At 38.9% G+C, this 23,585-nt stretch overlaps 1 protein-coding gene across 3 annotated transcripts in view; it reads left to right on the top strand.

Annotated features, from left to right (window-relative positions):
- The window catches only part of GPR174 (G protein-coupled receptor 174), a 63,566-nt gene extending 41,363 nt beyond the window's left edge, over positions 1-22,203 (top strand). For all 3 annotated transcript variants that reach the window (XM_081793840.1, XM_081793838.1, XM_081793839.1), the window contains one exon: positions 17,063-22,203. In XM_081793840.1, the coding sequence (XP_081649966.1) occupies positions 17,618-18,577 (960 nt within the window). In that variant the 5' untranslated portion in view covers positions 17,063-17,617 and the 3' untranslated portion in view covers positions 18,578-22,203. The remainder of the gene's footprint in view (positions 1-17,062) is intronic.
- The last annotated feature ends 1,382 nt before the right edge of the window (positions 22,204-23,585 follow it).

The following is a 23,585-nucleotide window of genomic DNA, read 5'->3' as shown; positions in this document are numbered from 1 at the left end:
TCCATTGGTTGCCTTTTAGGTTTGTTGGTTGTTTCCTTTGCTGTGCAGAAGCTTTTTATCTTCATAAGGTCGCAGTAATTAATTTTTGCTCTTAATTCCCTTGCCTTTGGGGATGTGTTGAGTAAGAGATTGCTACTGCTGAGGTCAGAGAGGTTTTTCCTGCTTTCTTCTCTAGGGTTTTGATGGTTTCTTGTCTCACATTCAGGCCCTTTATCCATTTTGAGTTTATTTTTGTGAATGGTGTGAGAAAGTGGTCTAGTTTCAACCTTCTGCATATTGCTGTCCAGTTCTCCCAGCACCATTTGTTAAAGAGACTGTCTTTTTTCCATTGGATGTTCTTTCCTGCTTTGTCATAGATTAGTTGGCCATACGTTTGTGTGTCTAGTTCTGGGGTTTCTTTCTATTCCATTGGTCTTTGTGTCTGTTGTGCCAATACCATGCTGTCTTGATTACAGCTTTGTAGTAGAGGCTGATGTCTGGGATTGTGATGCCTCCTGCTTCGGTCATCTTCTTCAACATTACTTTGGCTATTCGGGGCCTTTTGTGGTTCCATATGAATTTTAGGATTGCTTGTTCTAGTTTCAAGAAGAATGCTGGTGCAATTTTGATTGGGATTGCATTGAATGTGTAGATAGCTTTGGGTAGTATTGACATTTTGACAATATTTATTCTTCCAATCCATGAGCAGGGAATATCTTTCCATTTCTTTATATCTTCTCCAATTTCCTTCATAAGCTTTCTATAGTTTTCAGCATAGAGATCTTTTACATCTTTGTTTAGATTTATTCCTAGGTATTTTATGCTTCTTGGTGCAATTGTTAATGGGATCAATTTCTTTATTTGTCTTTCGGTTGCTTCATTGTTAGTGTACAATCATGCAACTGATTTCTGTACATTGATTTTGTATCCTGCAACTTTGCAAAATTCATGTATCAGTTCTAGCAGACTTTTGATGGAGCCTATCGGATTTTCCATGTATAATATCATGTCATCTGCAAAAGGTGAAAGCTTGACTTCATCTTTGCCAATTTGGATGCCTTTGATTTCTTTTTGTTGTCTGATTGCTGATGCCAGAACTTCCACACTATGTTAAACAACAGCGGTGAGAGTGGGCATCCCTGTCGTGTTCCTGATCTCAGGGAAAAAGCTCTCAGTTTTTCCCCATTGAGGATGATGTTAGCTGTGGGCTTTTCATAAATGGCTTTTATGATCTTTAAGTATGTTGCTTCTATCCCGACTTTCTCAAGGGTTTTTATTAAGAAACGGTGCTGAATTTTTGTCAAAGGCCTTTTCTGCATCGATTGACAGGATCATGTGGTTCTTATCTTTTCTTTTATTAATGTGATGTGTCATGTTGATTGATTTGTGAATGTTGAACCAGCCCTGCATCCCAGGAATGAATCCCACTTGATCATGGAGAATCATTCTTTTTATATGCTGTTGAATTCGATTTGCTCATATCTTATTGAGAATTATTGCATCCATATTCATCAGGGATATTGGCCTGTAGTTCTCTTTTTTTCCTGGGTCTCTATCTGGTTTAGGAATCAAAGGAATACTGGCTTCATAGAATGAGTCTGGAAGTTTTCCTTCCCTTTCTATTTCTTGGAATAGCTTCAGAAGGATAGATATTATCTCTGCTTTAAACGTCTGGTAGAACTCCCTTGGGAAGCCATCTCGTCCTGGACTCTTATTTGTTGGGAGATTTTTGATAACCGATTCAATTTCTTCGCTGGTTATGGGTCTGTTCAAGCTTTCTATTTCCTCCTGATTGAGTTTTGGAAGAGTGTAGGTATTTAGGAATTTGTCCATTTCTTCCGGGTTGTCCAATTTGTTGGCATATAATTTTTCATAGTATTCCCTGATAATTGTTTGTATCTCTGAGGGATTGGTTGTCATAATTCCATTTTCATTCATGAATTTATCTATTTGCGTCATCTCCCTTTTCTTTTTGAGAAGCCTGGCTAGAGGTTTGTCAATTTTGTTTATTTTTTCAAAAAACCAACTCTTGGTTTTGTTGGTCTGCTCTACCGTTTTTTTAGATTCTATATTGTTTATTTCTGCTCTGATCTTTATTATTTCTCTTCTTCTGCTGGGTTCAGGCTGCCTTTGCTGTTCTGCTTCTTTTTCCTTTAGGTGTGCTGTTAGATTTTGTATTTGGGATTTTTCTTGTTTCTTGAGATAGGCCTGGATTGCAAAGTATTTTCCTCTCAGGACTGCCTTCGCTTCATCCCAAAGCATTTGGATTGTTGTATTTTCATTTTCGTTTGTTTCCATATATTTTTTAATTTCTTCTCTAATTGCCTGGTTGACCCACTCATTCTTTAGTAGGGTGTTCTTTAACCTCCATGCTTTTGGAGGTTTTCCAGACTTTTTCCTGTGGTTGATTTCAAGCTTCCATAGCATTGTGGTCTGAAAGTATGCATGGTATAATTTCAATTCTTGTGAACTTATGAAGGGCTGTTTTGTGACCCAGTATATGATCTATCTTGGAGAATGTTCCATGTGCACTCGAGAAGAAAGTATATTCTGTTGCTTTGGGATGCAGAGTTCTACATATATCTGTCAAGTCCAATGATCCAATGTATCATTCAAGGCCCTTGTTTCTTTATTGACCGTGTGTCTAGATGATCTATCCATTTCTCTAAGTGGAGTGTTAAAGTCCCCTGCAATGACCACATTCTTATCAATAAGGTCGCTTATGTTTATGAGTATTTGTTTTATATATTTGGAGGCTCCCGTGTTTGGCACATAGACATTTATAACTTTTAGCTCTTCCTGATGGATAGACTCTGTAATTATTATATAATGCCCTTCTTCATCTCTTGTTACAGCCTTTAATTTAAAGTCTAGTTTGTCTGAAATGAGTATGACTATTCCAGCTTTCTTTTGGCTTCCAGTAGCATGATAAATAGTTCTCCATCCGCCCCCTCTCAATCTAAAGGTGTCCTCAGATCTAAAATGAGTCTCTTGTAGACAGCAAATAGATGGGTCTTGTTTTTTTTATCCATTCTGATACCCTATGCCTTTTGGTTGGCGCATTTAGTCCATTTACCTTCAGTGTTATTATAGAAAGATATGGGTTTAGAGTCATTGTGATGTCTGTATGTTTTATGCTTGTAGCGATGTCTCTGGTACTTTGTCTCACAGGATTCCCCTTAGGATCTCTTGTAGGACTGGTTTAGTGGTGACGAATTCCTTCAGTTTTTGTTTGTTTGGGAAGACCTTTATCTCTCCTTCTATTCTAAATGACAGGCTTGCTGGATAAAGGATTTTCGGCTGCATTTTTTTTTCTGTTCATCACAATGAAGATCTCCTGCCAATCCTTTCTGGCCTGCCAAGTTTCAAAAGAGAGATCAGTCACGAGTCTTATAGGTCTCCCTTTATAAGTTAGGGCACGTTTATCCCTTGCTGCTTTCAGAATTTTCTCTTTATCCTTGTATTTTGCCAGTTTCACTGTGATATGTCGTGCAGAAGATCGATTCAAGTTACGTCTGAAGGGAGTTCTCTGTGCCTCTTGGATTTCAATGCCTTTTTCCTTCCCCAGTTCAGGGAAGTTCTCAGCTATTATTTTTTCAACTTCCCCTTCAGCACCTTTCCCTCTCTCCTCCTCGTCTGGGATACAAATTTTGCGTATATTATTTCTTTTTAGTGTATCACTTAGTTCTCTAATTTTCCCCTCATACTCCTGGATTTTTTTTATCTCTCTTTTTCTCAGCTTCCTCTTTTTCCATAACTTTAGCTTCTAGTTCACCTTTTCTCTCCTCTGCCTCTTCAATCCGAGCCGTGGACGTTTCCATTTTATTCTGCATCTTGTTTAAAGCGTTTTTCAGCTCCTCGTGACTGTTCCTTAGTCCCTTGATCTCTGTAGCAAGAGATTCTCTGCTTTCCTGTATACTGTTTTCAAGCCCAGTGATTAATTTTATGACTATTATTCTAAATTCACTTTCTGTTATATTATTTAAATCCTTTTTGATCAGTTCATTGGCTGTTGTTATTTCCTGGCGATCCTTCTGAGGGGAATTCTTCCGTTTGGTCATTTTGGATAGTCCCTGGAGTGGTGTAGACACAGGGCACTTCCCCTGTGCTGTGGTGTATAACTGGAGTTGGTAGGCGGAGCTGCGTTCAGCCCTGATGTCTGCCCCCAGCCCACCGCTGGGGCCACAGTCAGACTGGTGTGTACCTTCTCTTCCCCTCTCCTAGGGGCGGGATTCACTGTGGGGTGGTGTGATCCATCTGGGCTACTTGCACACTGCCAGGCTTGTGGTGCTGGGAATCTGTTGTATTAGCTGGGGTGGGTAGGCAAGGTGCATGGGGGCAAGAGAGGCAGGCTTAGCTCGCTTCTCCTTAGGTGATCCATTTCAGGAGGGGTCCTGTGGCAGCGGGAGGGAGTCAGACCTGCTGCTGGAGGGGTGGCTCTGCAGAAGCACAGCTTTGGGTGAATGCACGGAGCAAGCAAGTTCCCTGGCTGGAACTGGTTCCCTTTGGGATTTTGGCTGGGGGATGGGTGAGGGAGATGGCGCTGGCTAGAGCCTTTTTTCCCACCAAACTGAGCGCTGTTGTCCCGGGGCTCAGCAACTCTCCCTCCCTTTGTCCTCCAGCTTTCCTGCTTTCCGAGCAGAGCTGTTAACTCATGACCTCACAGATGCTAAGTCCCGCTTGCTGTGGGAACACACTCTGTCCGGCCCCTCCGCTTTTGCCAGACAGACTCGGAGGCTCTGCTTGGCCGGTGGGCCGCCCCTCCGCCCTGGCTCCCTCCCGCCAGTCCGTGGAGCACGCACCGCCTCACCGCCCTTCCTTCCCTCTTCCGTGGGCCTCTCGTCTGTGCTTGGCTCCGGAGACTCCGTTCTGCTAATCCTCTGGCGGTTTTCTGGGTTATTTAGTCAGGTGTAGGTGGAATCTAAGTGATCAGCAGGACGCGCGGTGAGCCAAGCATCCTCCTATGCCGCCATCTTCTGGAAATATTCATTTTTAACATGCACTCCAGTTTTCCCAGAGACCATATTTTGAGAAACACTGCTTAAGAAAAAGGGAAGGAATAAAAATAAATACCTTTATTTTTTTTTTAATTTTTTCATGTTTATTTATTTTTTGAGAAAGAGTGTGTGAGCAGGCAAGGAGCAGAGAGAGAGAGAGATGCAGCATCCAAAATAGGCTCAGGCTCTGAGCTGTCAGCACAGAGCCTGATGCGGGGGTCAAACTCACAAACCATGAGATTATGACCTGAGCTGAAGTCAGATGCTTAACTGACTGAACCACCCAGGGGCCCCTAAAATAAACATCTTTAAATCACCTGTATAAGAACAACTCCCTGAGAGAAACTGTATAAGAACAAACTTACATGGTTTAATGGATAGTAGACGCAAGGAAGTGGATAGTGTCTATATTACTTGTTAATTATCAGTGCAGATTTCGTAGCCTCTGGGGTCGCCAGTACCAATTGGTTGACTTTGTCTCCAGGATATGAAATTATTACAAATTAGGATATCTGAGGAAAGGCCATGAGACTGGGCATGACTTACTGGTAATGTCACATTAGGTAATGTACTCCTTGCTGTCTCTGGGTAATTAAGAGTACTACTCAGAGCCGAGTAACAAGATACACTATCTGTTGAAGAGAAAGGGGCTTTAGATCTCAGCAAAGACATTTATACCCAGCTAAATGAATTTCCTGGAAAAATGGCAATGCTCATAATAACTGCACCGTCTGTCCACACAGTTATTTCCCCCCTTTATGAAGTTGGCTTATGAAAGAATCATAGGAGGTACCAAATATGAGAAGTTGGAAACCTAATTGGATGTGGTATCCAAGCAGAAAGCGCCTCTTTATTTTTTTTATTTTTTTTTAATATGTGAAATTTATTGTCAAATTGGTTTCCATACAACACCCAGTGCTCATCCCAAAAGGTGCCCTCCTCAATACCCATCACCCACCCTCCCCTCCCTCCCACCCCCCATCAACCCTCAGTTTGTTCTCAGTTTTTAACAGTCTCTTATGCTTTGGTTCTCTCCCACTCTAACCTCTTTTCTTTTTTTCCTTCCCCTCCCCCATGGGCTTCTGTTACGTTTCTCAGGATCCACATAAGAGTGAAACCATATGGTATCTGTCTTTCTCTGTATGGCTTATTTCACTTAGCATCACACTCTCCAGTTCCATCCACGTTGCTACAAAAGCCCATATTTCATTCTTTCTCATTGCCACGTAGTATTCCATTGTGTATATAAACCACAATTTCTTTATCCATTCATCCGTTGATGGACATTTAGGCTCTTTCCATAATTTGGCTATTGTTGAGAGTGCTGCTGTAAACATTGGGGTACAAGTGCCCCTATGCATCAGGACTCCTGTATCCCTTGGATAAATTCCTAGCAGTGCTATTGCTGGGTCATACGGTAGGTCTATTTTTAATTTTCTGAGGAACCTCCACACTGCTTTCCAGAGCGGCTGCACCAATTTGCATTCCCACCAACAGTGCAAGAGGGTTCCCATTTCTCCACATCCTCTCCAGCATCTATAGCCTCCTGATTTGTTCATTTTGGCCACTCTGACTGGTGTGAGGTGACATCTGAGTGTGGTTTTGATTTGTATTTCCCTGATAAGGAGCGACTTTGAGCATCTTTTCATGTGCCTGTTGGCCATCCGGACGTCTTTAGAGAAGTGTCTATTCATGTTTTCTGATCATTTCTTCACTGGGTTATTTGTTTTTCGGGTGTGGAGTTTGGTGAGCTCTTTATAGATTTTGGATACTAGCCCTTTGTCCGATATGTCATTTGCAAATATCTTTTCCCATTCCGTTGGTTGCCTTTTAGGTTTGTTGGTTGTTTCCTTTGCTGTGCAGAAGCTTTCTATCTTCAGAAGGTCCCAGTAATTCACTTTTGCTTTTAATTCCCTTGCCTTTGGGGATGTGTCGAGTAAGAGATTGCTACAGCTGAGGTCAGAGAGGTCTTTTCCTGCTTTCTCCTCTAAGGTTTTGATGGTTTCCTGTCTCACATTCAGGTCCTTTATCCATTTTGAGTTTATTTTTGTGAATGGTGTGAGCAAGTGGTCTAGTTTCAACCTTCTGCATGTTGCTGTCCAGTTCTCCCAGCACCATTTGTTAAAGAGACTGTCTTTTTTCCATTGGATGTTCTTTCCTGCTTTGTCAAAGATGAGTTGGCCATTCGTTTGTGGGTCTAGTTCTGGGGTTTCTATTCTATTCCATTGGTCTATGTGTCTGTTTTTGTGCCAATACCATGCTGTCTTGATGATGACAGCTTTGGAGTAGAGGCTAAAGTCTGGGATTGTGATGCCTCCTGCTTTGGTCTTCTTCTTCAAAATTACTTTGGCTATTTAGGGCCTTTTGTGGTTCCATATGAATTTTAGGATTGCTTGTTCTAGTTTCGAGAAGAATGCTGGTGCAATTTTGATTGGGATTGCATTGAATGTGTAGATAGCTTTGGGTAGTATTGACATTTTGACAATATTTATTCTTCCAATCCATGAGCAGGGAATGTCTTTCCATTTCTTTAAATCTTCTTCAATTACCTTCATAAGCTTTCTATAGTTTTCAGCATACAGATCTTTTACATCTTTGGTTAGATTTATTCCTAGGTATTTTATGCTTCTTGGTGCAATTGTGAATGGGATCAGTTTCTTTATTTGTCTTTCTGTTGCTTCATTGTTAGTGTATAAGAATGCAACTGATTTCTGTACTTTGATTTTGTATCCTGCAACTTTGCTGAATTCATGTATCAGTTCTAGCAGACTTTTGGTGGAGTCTATCAGATTTTCCATGTATAATATCATGTCATCTGCAAAAAGCGAAAGCTTGACTTCATCTTTGCCAATTTTGATGCCTTTGATGTCCTTTTGTTGTCTGATTGCTGATGCTAGAACTTCCAGCACTATGTTAAACAACAGCGTTGAGAGTGGGCATCCCTGTCGTGTTCCTGATCTCAGGGAAAAAGCTCTCAGTTTTTCCCCATTGAGGATGATGTTACCTGTGGGCTTTTCATAAATGGCTTTTATGATCTTTAAGGATGTTCTTTCTATCTCGACTTTCTCAAGGGTTTTTATTAAGAAAGGGTGCTGGATTTTGTCAAAGGCCTTTTCTGCATCGATTGACAGGATCATATGGTTCTTCTCTTTTTTTTTTTGTTACTGTGATGTATCACGTTGATTGATTTGTGAATGTTGAACCATCCCTGCATCCCAGGAATAAATCCCACTTGATCATGGTGAATAATTCTTTTTATATGCCGTTGAATTCGATTTGCTAGTATCTTATTGAGAATTTTTTCATGCATATTCATCAGGGATATTGGCCTGTAGTTCTCTTTTTTTCCTGGGTCTCTGTCTGGTTTAGGAATCAAAGTAATACTGGCTTCATAGAATGAGTCTGGAAGTTTTCCTTCCCTTTCTATTTCTTGGAATAGCTTGAGAAGGATAGGTATTATCTCTGCTTTAAACGTCTGGTAGAACTCCCCTGGGAAGCCATATGGTCCTGGACTCTTATTTGTTGGGAGATTTTTGATAACCGATTCAATTTCTTCGCTGGTTATGGGTCTGTTCAAGCTTTCTATTTCCTCCTGATTGAGTTTTGGAAGAGTGTGGATGTTTAGGAATTTGTCCATTTCTTCCAGGTTGTCCAATTTGTTGGCATATAATTGTTCATAGTATTCCCTGATAATTGTTTGTATCTCTGAGGGATTGGTTATCATTATTCCATTTTCATTCATGATTTTATCTATTTGGGTCATCTCCCTTTTCTTTTTGAGAAGCCTGGCTAGAGGTTTGTCAATTTTGTTTATTTTTTCAAAAAACCAACTCTTGGTTTCGTTGATCTGCTCTACAGTTTTTTTAGATTCTATATTGTTTATTTCTGCTCTGATCTTTATTATTTCTCTTCTTCTGCTGGGTTTAGGCTGCCTTTGCTGTTCTGCTTCTATTTCCTTTAGGTGTGCTGTTAGATTTTGTATTTGGGATTTTTCTTGTTTCTTGAGATAGGCCTGGATTGCAATGTATTTTCCTCTCAGGACTGCCTTTGCTGCGTCCCAAAGTGTTTGCGTTGTTGTATTTTCGTTTTCGTTTGTTTCCATATATTTTTTAATTTCTTCTCTAATTGCCTGGTTGACCCACTCATTCGTTAGTAGGGTGTTCTTTAACCTCCATGCTTTTGGAGGTTTTCCAGACTTTTTCCTGTTGTTGATTTCAAGCTTCCATAGCATTGTGGTCTGAAAGTATGCATGGTATAATTTCAATTCTTGTGAACTTATGAAGGGCTGTTTTGTGACCCAGTATATGATCTATCTTGGAGAATGTTCCATGTGCACTTGAGAAGAAAGTATATTCTGTTGCTTTGGGATGCAGAGTTCTAAATATATCTGTCAAGCCCATCTGATCCAATGTATCATTCAGGGCCCTTGTTTCTTTATTGACCATGTGTCTAGATGATCTATCCATTTCTGTAAGTGGGGTGATAAAGTCCCCTGCAATGACCACATTCTTATCAATAAGGTTGCTTATGTTTATGAGTAATTGTTTTATATATTTGGAGGCTCCGGTATTCGGTGCATAGACATTTATAATTGTTAGCTCTTCCTGATGGATAGACCCTGTAATTATTATATAATGCCCTTCTTCATCTCTTGTTACAGCCTTTAGTTTATAGTCTAGTTTGTCTGATATAAGTATGGCTATTCCAGCTTTCTTTTGGCTTCCAGTAGCATGATAAATATTTCTCCATCCCCTCACTCTCAATCTAAAGGTGTCTTCAGATCTAAAATGAGTCTCTTGTAGACAGCAAATAGATGGGTCTTGTTTTTTTATCCATTCTGATACCCTATGTCTTTTGGTTGGTGCATTTAATCCATTTACATTCAGTGTTATTATAGAAAGATACGGGTTTAGACTCATTGTGATGTCTGTATGTTTTATGCTTGTAGTGATGTCTCTGGTACTTTGTCTCACAGGATCCCCCTTAGGATCTCTTGTAGGGCTGGTTTAGTGGTGACAAATTCCTTCAGTTTTTGTTTGTTTGGGAAGACCTTTATCTCTCCTTCTATTCTAAATGACAGACTTGCTGGATAAAGGATTCTCGGCTGCATATTTTTTATGTTTAGCACACTGAAGATATCGTTCCAAGCCTTTCTGGCCTGCCAAGTTTCAAAAGAGAGATCAGTCACGAGTCTTATAGGTCTCCCTTTATATGTGAGGGCACGTTTATCCCTTGCTGTTTTCAGAATTTTCTCTTTATCCTTGTATTTTGCTAGTTTCACTATGATATGTCGTGCAGTAGATCGATTCAAGTTACGTCTGAAGGGAGTTCTCTGTGCCTCTTGGATTTCAATGCCTTTTTCCTTCCCCAGTTCAGGGAAGTTCTCAGCTATAATTTCTTCAAGTACCCCTTCAGCACCTTTCCCTCTCTCTTCCTCCTCTGGGATACCAAGTATGCGTATATTATTTCTTTTTACTGTATCACTTGGTTCTCTAATTTTCCCCTCATACTCCTGGATTTTTTTATCTCTCTTTCTGTCAGCTTCCTCTTTTTCCATAACTTTATCTTCTAGTTCACCTATTCTCTCCTCTGCCTCTTCAATCCGAGCTGTCGTTGTTTCCATTTTGTTTTGCATTTCGTTTAAAGCGCTTTTCAGCTCCTCGTGACTGTTCCTTAGTCCCTTGATCTCTGTAGCAAGAGATTCTCTGCTGTCCTCTATATTGTTTTCAAGCCCAGCGATTAAGTTTATGACTATTTTTCTAAATTCACTTTCTGTTATATTATTTAAATCCATTTTGATCAGTTCATTATCTGTTGTTATTTCCTGGAGATTCTTCTGAGGGGAATTCTTCCGTTTGGTCATTTTGGTTAGTCCGTGGAGTGGTGAGGACCTGCAGGGCACTTCCCCTGTGCTGTGGTGTATAACTGGAGTTGGTGGGCGGGGCCGCAGTCAGACCTGATGTCTGCCCCCAGCTCACAGCTGGGGCCACAGTCAGACTGGTGTGTGCCTTCTCTTCCCCTCTCCTAGGGGCAGGATTCACTGTGGGGTGGTGTGGCCCGTCTGGGCTACTTGCACACTGCCAGGCTTGTGGTGCTGGGGATCTGGCATATTAGCTGGGGTGGGTAGGCAATGTGCACAGGGGCAGGAGGGGCAGGCTTAGCTCTCTTCTCCTTAGGTGATCCACTTCAGGAGGGGCCCTGTGGCAGCAAGGGAGTCAGATCCGCTGCCTGAGGTTTGGCTCCGCAGGAGCACAGAGTTGCGTGTTTGGGAGCAAGTTCCCTGGCAGAACTGGTTCCCTTTGGGATTTTGGCTGGGGGATGGGCGGGGGAGATGGCGCTGGCGAGAGCCTTTGTTTCCCACCAAACTGAGCTCTGTCGTCCGGGGGCTCAGCAGCTCTCCCTCCCTTTGTCCTCCAGCCTTCCCGCTTACTGAGCAGAGCTGTTAACTTATGACCTCCCAGACGCTAAGTCGCGATTGCTGTCGGAACACAGTCCGTCTGGCCCCTCCGCTTTTGCCAGCCAGACTCGGGGGCTCTGCTTGGCCGGGAGCCGCCCCTCCGCCCCGGCTCCCTCCCACCAGTCTGTGGAGCGCGCATCGCCTTGCCGCCCTTCCTACCCTCTTCCGTGGGCCTCTCGTCTGCACTTGGCTCCGGAGACTCCGTTCTGCTAATCCTCTGGCGGTTTTCTGGGTTATTTAGGCAGGAGTAGGTGGAATCTAAGTGATCGGCAGGACGCGCGGTGAGCCCAGCGTCCTCCTACGCAGCCATCTTCCCTCTCCCAGAAAACCCCTCTTTAAAATAAAAATTCTATTTTAATTTTCTGTGGGGCAGAACTGGTGAATTCCCTAGGAGAATTATCCAGGCAAAGACTTTCTAAAGTATTTGCTTACTGTGCTGTAGTCAGCTCTTTACCTAGATGCAGTTGTCAGACACATTTTATGGAAAGATTATAAGCTTTTTGACTTCAAAGATTTTCAAAAGTTAGAAAGAATTCCTGATATTTGCTCTGTGTGCTAAGAAGAATCAGGAAGAAGTTGTTTCACTCTCTTCCATCTAATATTTGTGATTTCTTATGTATCATAGTGGCACAGTTGCCTCCCACACACATGTACACACCTTATTTAGCCCCACATTATTTGCAGTCACTTAAAGCACTAGGTCTGCCTTTTCTTGGCCTAGTACAGTATATATCTAGAAAGAATTCTAAAATAAAGTTGGCTTTTGAGTAAGTAGCTACCTATGACTTATGATTGGACAGTTGCTGGGCAGAACTCCACATTCCAAAATATAGTCTTCCCTTGTCACTAATAGGTCTCAAAGGCCACCATTAAAAATTAGGCCATTTGGTGGTGTAATATTTTTAATAATTCACTTTCTTTTATTAAAATACAGAAATACATTTTGATGGATAAAAGTCTAGCATCTTCATAGATAATAGTAACTTGTTCAAGGACGTCTCAGTAAAATAACACAAAAAGCTATCCCTGATATTCATTTGAGTTATGTTTTTCCTGAATAAGCAAAGACATAGTATTACTGGAAAATACACTTGAACCATATCGTAAGTGAAATTTAATGAATCTTCAGGTTTGGATCAACATAAATATTCATAAATGAAAATAATATCTTCCCATGAGAACTCCATATGAAATAGTTTCTGACCTGCAGATTGCTGCGAAAGAGGACGGATTTAGTCCATTAGTTCATTTTTTATTTCTTTTTTTCATTTTTTTTTAAATTTTTTCTTTTTACTTATATCAGGAAGTAAGTAAAATTAAGGAAGAATAAGCTCCTGAAAGGAAATAAATAAATAATTTGATCAAGGAGTCTGGCAAGTTTCTTCACATAAATACCTCATTCAAAAGTGGAGTCTGTTTCAGTGCCTGTTAAATATGGATTTTTTCCTGAGAAAGGAAAATCTCAAAAAAATAGTGGCATGCTCTGAAAAAAAAATGCCTCCTTCATTTTTTTTTGTATCCAACACTCTTAGATAATGGACAATTTATATTCATTATGGAACAGTTAACTAGGGCTTTTTCCATGATGGAAAACCTTTTCAGTCATCCCAGGTAACTTTCCCTATTAGAAAATAATGGTATTTAAACAAAGGGTAAGCATCATCAGCTCTCCCAGAGGAAGCCAGAGGAATTTTAAGGGAGACATTCTATTCAGGAACATTTCAAGGTTACAGGCTAGGATATACATATGAAAATGCACTAAAATGTGGGCAATGAGGGAATGACCAAAAGGAAAAGTATAGACTTCAGAAAGGTAGTCATGACTTTAAGTTCACTTTACTTAAGGAAAATGTTCTGAATATTTTAGTTGTTTCCCCTCTTTTGTGCTTATAGACTACATTGTACATTGCCTATGAACACATATTTTTTAATATTGTGTGGCAATTATCATTCTTCCTCACTAGAAAAATAAGGTCCAAGAAGATAGAGATCATGTACCTTGTTCCACTGTCAATATCCCCAGTACCAAGAATAGTGCCTGGCAAATGGTAGATGCTGAGTAAATATTTGCTGAATAAATATTTGCTGAATCCACCACATTCTAAACATGGCTCTAGGTGTTCCAGGGGATATAAAGGTGTTTAAGACCCAGCCCTTCACTTCAAGGGATTTCTGGCCTCATTGTGGTAACGTGGGATTGGCAGGGGAACAGAGGCATAAATAAGACACAGACAAAAATTACTAACTAAAAAGTAGATAATGTTAGGTACTATGAGAGAGATATAAATGAGTATTTAAAAAGGGGGTTAGCGTAACAGTGTTGAGTTCATCACAAAAGTGTCCACGAAGAACAGGAAATCTGAAAAAGGCTTTTACAAATAGGTAGGACTAATATTAAAAAGAAGATATTCCAGGATGAGTAGAATAATGTGCAAATGCTTGTGGGGAGGAAAAAAAGGTAAGTTTGAACAGTAAGGAGTTCCTTTCGGCTGGAGTGTGGATCATGCCAGGAGAGTAATGGGAGACAAAACTCTAAAGGTAGGAGGCACTGTATTTTAAGGAGGCCATTGACTACAAGGCTATGCACGTTGTGATTTGATGAGCAACAGGGAGTCATTAATGCTCTTTAAAAAGTTCATTTCAGAAAAACATCTGATGGCATTATACATAATAGATTAGGAAAAGATATGGGATAGGGAGACAAATTCAGTTAATGAAGACCTGAACTAGAGTAAAAACAATGTGAATTTTAAAAATGAGATGGTTGTGTTAAACAATGCAATTGCAGAAAATAGTAATAATATCAGTTATAACTCACGTGTTTATTGGGCACTTATTATGTACCAGACACTGTGCAAAATAGATTCCATACAATAGCACAATTAATTCTTACACTGACTCTATAGGTTAGGTACTATGATTATTCTGATTTTACCAATGAGAAAATTAAGGATCAGAGAGGTTTAGTCATATACCCAAGGTCACATAGCTATTAATTGAAAGAGCAGAAATTTAAACCTAGGTCAGTCTAACTTCTAAACATACATTAATTCCCCCCATAGTATGCTATTTCCCCCTTAGAAACTTGTCTGGAAGTGGAGAATAAGTGACAAAGAGTCAATGCCTCCAAGACTTTGAGACAACCTGGGAAAATATTGATGAAATTAATAGCAATAAGGAAATCTAGAGAAGAATCAGGTTTGAAGTTTTGAGAGATGATAATTTTTGGGAATGTTGATTTTTATATTCAACTAATTTTTATTTACTGTGACGATTTCATTCAACTAATACTGAGAACTTACTTTGTGTTTTGCACAGTCTTTGGTTCTAGCATACAGCAAAGTAAACAAAACATAAGAATCCCTGTCTTCATGGACTTTACATTCTAGTAGGGAAAATATATAAAAACAAAATAAGTAAAAAAAACCCATAAAGTATGTTAATTATGAATGAAAATGAATAAAATAAATACTGAAAGGAGATGCGGAATGTTGGAAGAGAACTGCTGTTTTAAGTAGAAACATCAGGGGAAGCCTCACCAAAAGGTAACATTTAGGTAAATATCTGCAGGAGATGAATGAATGCAACAAGTAAATAACTGGTCTAAAGCATTTCAGGCACAGGGAACTGCCAATTCAAAGGCTTTGAAGTAGGAGTTTACTGGTCTGTTCACCCAACAGCAAGAATGGCAAAGTGGCTGGAGCAGAGGGCAAGAGAATATTAGGAGGTGAGCTTGATGTGTAACAGGGACCAGATCATGTAAGAAGATGTAGGCCATTGAAAAGAACTTTGTTTTTTCCTCTGAGAGAAAATGTCATTAGGAGATGAGTTCTTATGTATAGTTGGAAAGAGCTACAGCTCAAATGAAATCCAGAAGAGTCATTGGCCATGATAGGGAAGATGGATGTTCAATAAAGGTTTACTGGATGTATATTTGTATAAACTTCTAATGTTTATTCACTGACATTAGAAGATAATGACTTCTATATAGTTAAAAGGAGGTTGGAACCCCAGGCTTTTGATCGGTCTGCCACCTGATTTGGCCTGTCACCTATCCAAAATCACTACCTGTGAAAATATTACAAAGACGTATTTCAATTTCAGAGCTAAACAACCTCTAATTTTAATTACTCTTTCAACAATAATGCTTTACAGTTTTGTTTCCTTGTATTTTATAACACCATGTTTCTACTTTGCCCTTAACTGAGAAATCTCAAGTATTTAACCTCTTCAGTATGATGCATAGTTCATATTTTACATCAGGTCTTTTAGTTAAAGTGAACACTATGTTTTTGAACAAAATGTACTATTTTTCTTATGAAGCAATTGAGGCAAAATAAGAACAATAACAATTCCTTCAGGGGCTGAATAAAGCACACTTTAAGCCACATGGATTTGATAATATAATGCAGAATGTTTCATAATTCTTATTTCACTTTGTTCTTCCCACATATCTTTAAGCCAGTTAAATCCTCCTGGATTTCAGCAGCCTTGGGGCAACTATCCAAGTTCCTAAGCTAAAATTTATTTACCTCAGACAAAGGTCATGAGTCCAGTCGATTCAACCACCTTGGAACTTGGACTCTCTCTACTGGTGCTATGGTTTGTTATCTTGGATAATTAAGAGGTGACTAAATGATCCATGTCAATGAACTATTTATAGAGAGGCTGATTTGCAAAGATGTGAATGGAGCCAGAGTGTTTTATGCTAAGCGAAATAAGTCAGTCAGAGAAAGACAAATACCATATGATTCCACTCATATGTGGAATTTAAGAAACAAAACAGATGAACATATGAGAAGAGGGAAAAAGAGAGAGGGAAACAAACTGTAAGAGACCCTTAAAGATAGAGAACAGAGGGTTAATGGAGGGAGGTGGGTGGAGGATAGGCTAAATGAGTGATGGGATATTGAGGGCACTTGTGTTGAGCACTGGTTGTTATATGCAAGTGATGAATCACTAAATCATTGAGATTAATATTACACTATATGTTAACTATCTAGAATTTAAATTACAATTTGAAGATAAATAAAATAAAGAGAGGCTGGTTTCCCACTTATTTTCAGACATATGAGAAGGATTCCTGCCAAATCAGTGGCTCCTAAAATGATGGTTCAAGGAGAAATGCTTGGTCAACTATATCTTAATCATATGGGAAACTTTTTAAAAATACAAATTTGGGGCCTTCTATAATGAATCAGAATCTCTGGAGGAGACACCAGGAAAGCTGTGGAAAACTGTATTTATTTAACACCATCAGATGAGTCTGACAATGTGATTTGTGACTCAATGGTCTAAATCAAAGCCCCCCAAATTTTAATAGGCATAATAATCACCTGTGGTTCTCTTTAAACTGCAAACTGATTCCAAAGGTCCCAGGTGGGGTCTGAGAGTCTTCCCCATTTCTAACAAGCTCTCAGAAAATGTTGGTTCAGTCACAGACTACATTACCTCTCAAGTTACTTCTAGCTGTGCTTTCCCGTGATTCTAAAGTACCTTATAGAAACTGGCTTATCACCCTAACTTCAGAATTTTCCATTCAAATGAATAGATTTTTGTATACATAGCCTTTTTCTTTTTTGCAAAAAATGCAGACAATAATTGGCTTATTTGTTTTTTTCATTTGCAGTGCTGCCTTTGTTTCCCAATTTTTAGTTTTCAACACATAACTGAAAAACTCTCAGAAAGCTGATCTACCCAAGCTAATCATCTCTAAAGAATTGCAGACTCATTCAGTACTAAAGCAAATCTTTCTTCTATGTGAGCCAAAGATAAGGAAAAACAGCCTGTCAAACACCTGTAAAGAGATGGCTATCATCATATGGAAATTTGAAGAGCTTCTATGTGGCACATTCATGATCCAAATGGGAATCAGCTGTCATGATATCCCAGAAGGCCTTATAACAGAGTAAACAAGAGGGAAAATTATAATAGCTTATCACCTGTGTTTGCACACTAGACTTCAGTGTAGTTACTATAAAAGAAAATCCAAGGAAAATATGCAGATAGTTCTTTGAAAACCCAAAAATTATGTGTAGGGGCTCAGACCAAAGCAGGAGAAAGGAAGCTATTTTACACTCACTCTGTACAACCCATGGATAAGTCTTTTAGAAAGAGTAGCTGTTGATTGTGAATTTATGTTTTGAATCACCATTTGGCAAACGTAGTTGCTCTGGAAAGAAACATGCCTGCAAATGACACTTGTGCTGTGCCAGATGGAGACAATAGAGATTTTCGATATTTTATCTATGCAGTGACATACACTGTAATTCTTGTGCCAGGTCTCATAGGGAACATATTAGCCTTGTGGGTATTTTATGGCTATATGAAAGAAACCAAAAGGGCTGTGATATTCATGATAAACTTAGCCATTGCTGACTTACTACAAGTTCTCTCCCTGCCACTGAGGATCTTTTACTACTTGAATCATGACTGGCCATTTGGGACTGGTCTTTGCATGTTCTGTTTCTACCTGAAGTATGTCAACATGTATGCAAGCATCTACTTCTTGGTCTGCATAAGTGTGCGACGATTTTGGTGTCTCATGTACCCCTTTCGCTTCCATGACTGCAAACAGAAATATGACCTATACATCAGCATCGCTGGATGGTTGATCATCTGCCTTGCCTGTCTGCTCTTTCCTCTCTTCAGAACCAGTGATGACACTTCAGGCAACAGAACCAAATGCTTTGTGGGTCTTCCTACCAGGAATGTCAATCTGGTCCAATCTATTGCCATGATGACCATTGGTGAGCTGATTGGGTTTGTCACTCCTCTTCTGATTATCCTTTACTGTACCTGGAAGACAGTTTTATCACTGCATGATAAATATCCTGTGGTCCAAGACCTTGGGGAGAAAAAGAAAACCTTGAAGATGATTCTAACCTGTGCAGGAGTATTCTTAATTTGCTTTGCACCTTATCACTTCAGTTTTCCTTTAGATTTCCTGGTCAAGTCCAACAAAATTCAAAGCTGCCTAGCCAGAAGGGTGATTCTAATATTTCATTCTGCTGCCCTCTGTCTTGCTAGTCTGAATTCCTGTCTTGACCCAGTCATATACTACTTCACCACTAATGAGTTCAGAAGACGACTTTCAAGACAAGAGAGCATCCAACTCCATGGAAAATCCTTTGTGAATATATGAAGTGAATTAGCGCCAGCAATTTTATCTGTGAACCTAAGACACAGAGAGTATTTGCTTGGGCTCATCATAAGCACTTAGTTTTGCTGCAATGGACACTGAGTCTTGGTACTTAGAGGCAATGTAGTTGTCTATTTATTATAGTAATCACAATTTATATTCAAATATAATATTTTTATTGTATTTTAAGTAGGATGAACAACATGTTATTCTGTGAAAACAAAGTGGTATAAACATGGAATCATTTTTATCTCTCATGTGTGATTATACAGTAAGGTTTGAAGACTTAAAAAACTATTTCCTACATTTAAGTGTCATTATTAAACATCATCTGACACACCTACTCGTAAAATGAATATTCAAACTCAAGCTTCTGGTATGTTTAAAGTAAGAACAGGAAACAAATACACCTACAGTAATTTCTATGACTGTATAAGAAGCCATATTGAATCTACCAGGTCAGATAGCTTGCCAAAATACATATGATGTGACCCAAATTGCCTCTATAGGGCCAGAACAGATCCTATAAGTGACAATCACAGTTCTGGTTCTCTTAAACTATTTCTAAAGAACACCTATGGAAATGTATTGACCTGCCTAGAAGAGAGAGTTTCCACCATGCTTCTAGACTAACATTGAATATCTCTGACTGTTTACTGCACTGTTTGAGCCTACGAAAGAAGTAATGCACAATTAATTACTAAGCTTAGGCCAGAGAAAAAAAAGATGAAGAGATGATACACCTCTTAAAAGACTCATCACATTGTTTTTCTCACTTTAAGTGGTGACGGTCAAGCTGCCTTTACAAGCTGAAGGCAACCAGGCATGTAGACCCTGCAGTAACTTTTCTGGTCCAGTTTTACCCCAGTCCTACCATTCTGAGGCCTGCACAGCCTACCTCCCAGCAGCTGGGGAAGGAGATTCATCTTTTGGGAAAAAGTGCAGAAGACTAAGAGTAGTAATTAAATCTGAGGTTTTAAATATTATAGTACTTTGAAACATGTTTTAACAAAAATCTCTAACTTTAAAAAGTGATTTACTTAAAATCTGTGCACTATATAATAAAGACACATACTACCACTCATCTGGAAGGAGTGTGGGAATCAACCAAGGGCTCCATCATATTTTTTATAAAAAGGAGTTGTTTTATGCACATAATTATGATACTAATATGGTTGGAGGAGAAACTGGTAAAATCAAAATTATTTCTAATATCTGAGAGGAATGGAAGATTTTCTAATGTTTTCTCTGGACAAGTATTGATTTTGCATGTACTTTATTATTAAAATAATAACCTAGTAGAAAACACACTTTGTGCTGTTAAATAGTGTATTTATTCATTGCAAGGTACATATTATTCATTGCAAGGTACATATTTTGATGTGTTAAATGAGTTATGAATGAGTGTTAAGTTGTGTTTCAGAGACAGTAACTATCTCTGTCTGGTCTGTTTTCTTTAAAGTGATTTATTTTTGAATATAATTTAGTGTTGTAATGGTATCAAAAGTAATAATTTTATGAGTACTTATAATGGAAGAGTCTTACCTATACTATATTTCATTACTACTTTTTAGATTAGAACGGATTACACTTCTAGGGTAATTTTGGGATACCAAAGACTTAATTTTTTAAATATAATTTATTGTCAAATTGGCTTACATACAATACCCGGTGCTCATCCCAACATATTAATTTCACTTTAAACGTATTTATTTTTTTCTAAAAGGGAGGGAAAATCTTTCTAGAACATTACTACATTTCTTAGAAGAATGGTTGAAGGGGTTAGAGCCCATTTATTAGGTGGTCCAGAAGCCCTTGCAGGTAATTTACATCATGCAAAGAGAGGACAAATGTCCTGTATTCTTATGCTTATAGGACCACCCAATAAATCTGATCAATTTATTCATACTGAGATGCTAGTGAATAATGTTGGCATAATATGAACTTTCCCAGAGATATCTGAATCCAAGGTTTAGGGATAAACTTTAATTCAAAGTGTTAATCATTTATTTTTAATGGAAGGATGAAAGACACTGAAGAAAACTGGAGGGGAAGATATTTTTAAGAAAATGGATTTTACATCAGTGTCTTTGAAATTATACACAGTAAATGATTACCTACTTTCCTTACCATAATGGGGATGCTAAATTCTAAGAAATATATCCACAAGAATGGTTATCAGTTTCAGATCTCTGCTTATTTCCTTTTCCTTCGGAATTTCTGCCTTCCAACTCAGTACCTGATTTCCAGGAGAAAAACATTGCTTTTAGGAGTAGGAGAAATGGAATAGAATAGAGACCCCAGAATTGGACCCACAAATGTAGGGCCAACTAAACTTTGACAAAGCAGGAAAGAGTATCCAATGGAAAAAAGTATAGTCTTTTTAACAAATGGTGCTGGGACAACTGGACAGCAACATGCAGAAGAATGAAACTAGACCACTTGCTTACACTGTGCAAAAAAATAAACCCAAAATGGATAAAGGACCTGAATGTGAGGAAACCATGAAAACCCTAGAGGAGAAAGCAGGAAAAAAACCTCTCTGACCTCGGCCACAGCAATTTCTTGCTTGACACATCTCCAAAGGCAAGGGAATTAAAAGCAAATATGAACTATTGGGACCTCATGAAGATAAAAACTTCTGCACTACAAAGGAAACAATCAACAAAATTAAAAGGCAACCAATGGAATGGGAAAAGATGTTTGCAAATGACACATCAGACAAAGGGTTACTATCCAAAATCTATAAAGAACTCACCAAACTCCACACCCAAAAAACAAATAGTTCAATGAAGAAATGGGCAGAAGACATGACTAGACACTCCTCTAAAGAAGACATCCAGGTGGCCAACAGGCACATGAAACGATGCTCAATGTCACTCCTCATCAGGGAAATACAAGTCAAAACCACACTGAGATACCACCTCACCCTGGTCAGAGTGGCTAAAATGAACACATCAGGAGACTATAGATGCTGGCTAGGATGTGGAGAAACAGGAACCCTCTTGCACTGTTGGTGGGAATTCAAACCGGTGCAGCCACTCTGGAAAACAGTGTGGAGGTTCCTCAAAAAATTAAAAATAGATCTACCCTATGACCCAGCAATAGCACTGCTAGGAATTTACCCAAGGGTTACAGGAGTGCTGATGCATAGGGGCACTTGTGCCCCAATGTTTATAGCAGCACTTTCAACAATAGCCAAACTATGGAAAGAGCCTAAATGTCCATCAACTGAAGAATGGAAAGAGAAATTGTGGTTTATATACACAATGGAATACTGCTTGGCAATGAGAAAGAATGCAATCTGGCCATTTGCAGCAATGTGGATGGAACTGGAGGGTATTATGCTAAGTGAAATAATCCAGACAGAGAAAGACAGATACCATATGTTTTCACTCATATATGGATCTTGAGAAACTTAACAGAAGACCATGGGGGAGGGGAAGGGGAAAAAAGTTACAGAGAGAGAGGGAGGCAAACCATAAGAGACTCTTAAGGACTGAGAACAAACCCAGGGATTGATGGGTGGTGGGGGAAAGGGGAGAGTGGGTTATGGGCATGGGGGAAGGCACTTGTTGGGATGAACACTGGGTATTGTATGGAAACCAATTTGACAATAAATTCTGTTTGTTTTTTTTTAAAAGGGAGTAGGAAAGATGTGCCACTGCACCTGACATTCAAATGGCAGCTTCTTTGTGCTTCTTTTTTTCCTTGAAGAATCTTCTTTTTGAATCTCCTATTTATCAATTTCTTGGTTCAATGAAATCTGGGTGCAAAAAGTAAGCACCCTTAACCTCAGTAATATACAATTCAAGATAAATAAGCTCACATTTCCCATATAAAATATTTTGAGTTTTGATTCCAAAATATACACATAATTATTCCAAAAACAGATATTTTGAATATGGAGTGACTTCCGTATTATTATTGCTGTCATTATTGGTTTTTTTTATTATATTCAAATGGTTTATGTGTTTTCATTATCAGTCAATTACTCAGCTAATTCTATTAACCTGTAATTCCATACAAAAAGAGTTCCTACCCTAGGAACAACAGATCGAGCTACCTTGATCTGAAAAAGTACATAAGTGGAACTTTATGCAACTTCATTATTATACCATCTTTTTGTTTTTACTCTCAAGACACTGTGAAATCCTTGCACTTATAATTTATTTACATTTGTAAGTTATAAGTTGCATTTTAATAATAAAGATAGTCTCTGTAGTTACATAGAAATTTTCTGCCTCCAGAAGTCAATGTATATTTAGTGACTTTTTCAGAAAATGTGAAACTTAAGGATATTTTTCTGTATTCTCATACACATAGATAAGTCCCATGAGACTTCACTCTTCTTTCATTGGAGAGGTGCATTCTATTCTCAGAAAGATGAGGAACTTCCCCCATCTTATTCTACCCCTATTTCCACTTCTCTCATAGATTGATTCTTTACTATCCACACCTTATTGAGATTATTCCTATCCCTCACTTGTTGACCAAGTCTATTTGAATAACTTACCCTATATTTTCTAGAATGCAGTTTATGGGCATAAAGTGAGATGAGGTGACAGAGGAAGTGTTTTTTCCTTAAGTCTTACATGTTGTTAAGATGATAGTCTGATTTTTTTGTGGATTGGCAGGAGGAAAAAAAACACCGTATTCCACTGTCTTCGTTTACTTTTCCAAAAACAGATATAAAAACAAACAGTGACGACAGTATAGCTGCTGTTGGCACTCATCTCATCTTAGTTCTTTTTCTTCCTCTTTAGCAACTCCCTTTATATTTTGCCTATATCCCTAGTGCTTTGGGGAGACCCAGGTATCTTCTGTAATAACCAAGTTGTTAAGAATTACATTTTGGCTGTTGCAGAAATAATTTCCTAGGAAGTGTTAAAGGCTTTTCTAAGGAGAAATTTCTGGTGTTTTGGTAGACATGAAGAAAATAATGGGATAAAAATATGGGATCTGGCCCATGCTTCCAATGTCCTAAAATCACATATACATCTCTGTGCCT

This window comes from Panthera onca, chromosome X (assembly GCF_046562875.1).
Source record: "Panthera onca isolate mPanOnc1 chromosome X, mPanOnc1 haplotype 2, whole genome shotgun sequence".
Lineage (NCBI taxonomy): Eukaryota > Metazoa > Chordata > Mammalia > Carnivora > Felidae > Panthera > Panthera onca.
This window is presented reverse-complemented; position numbering and strand designations above follow the sequence as displayed.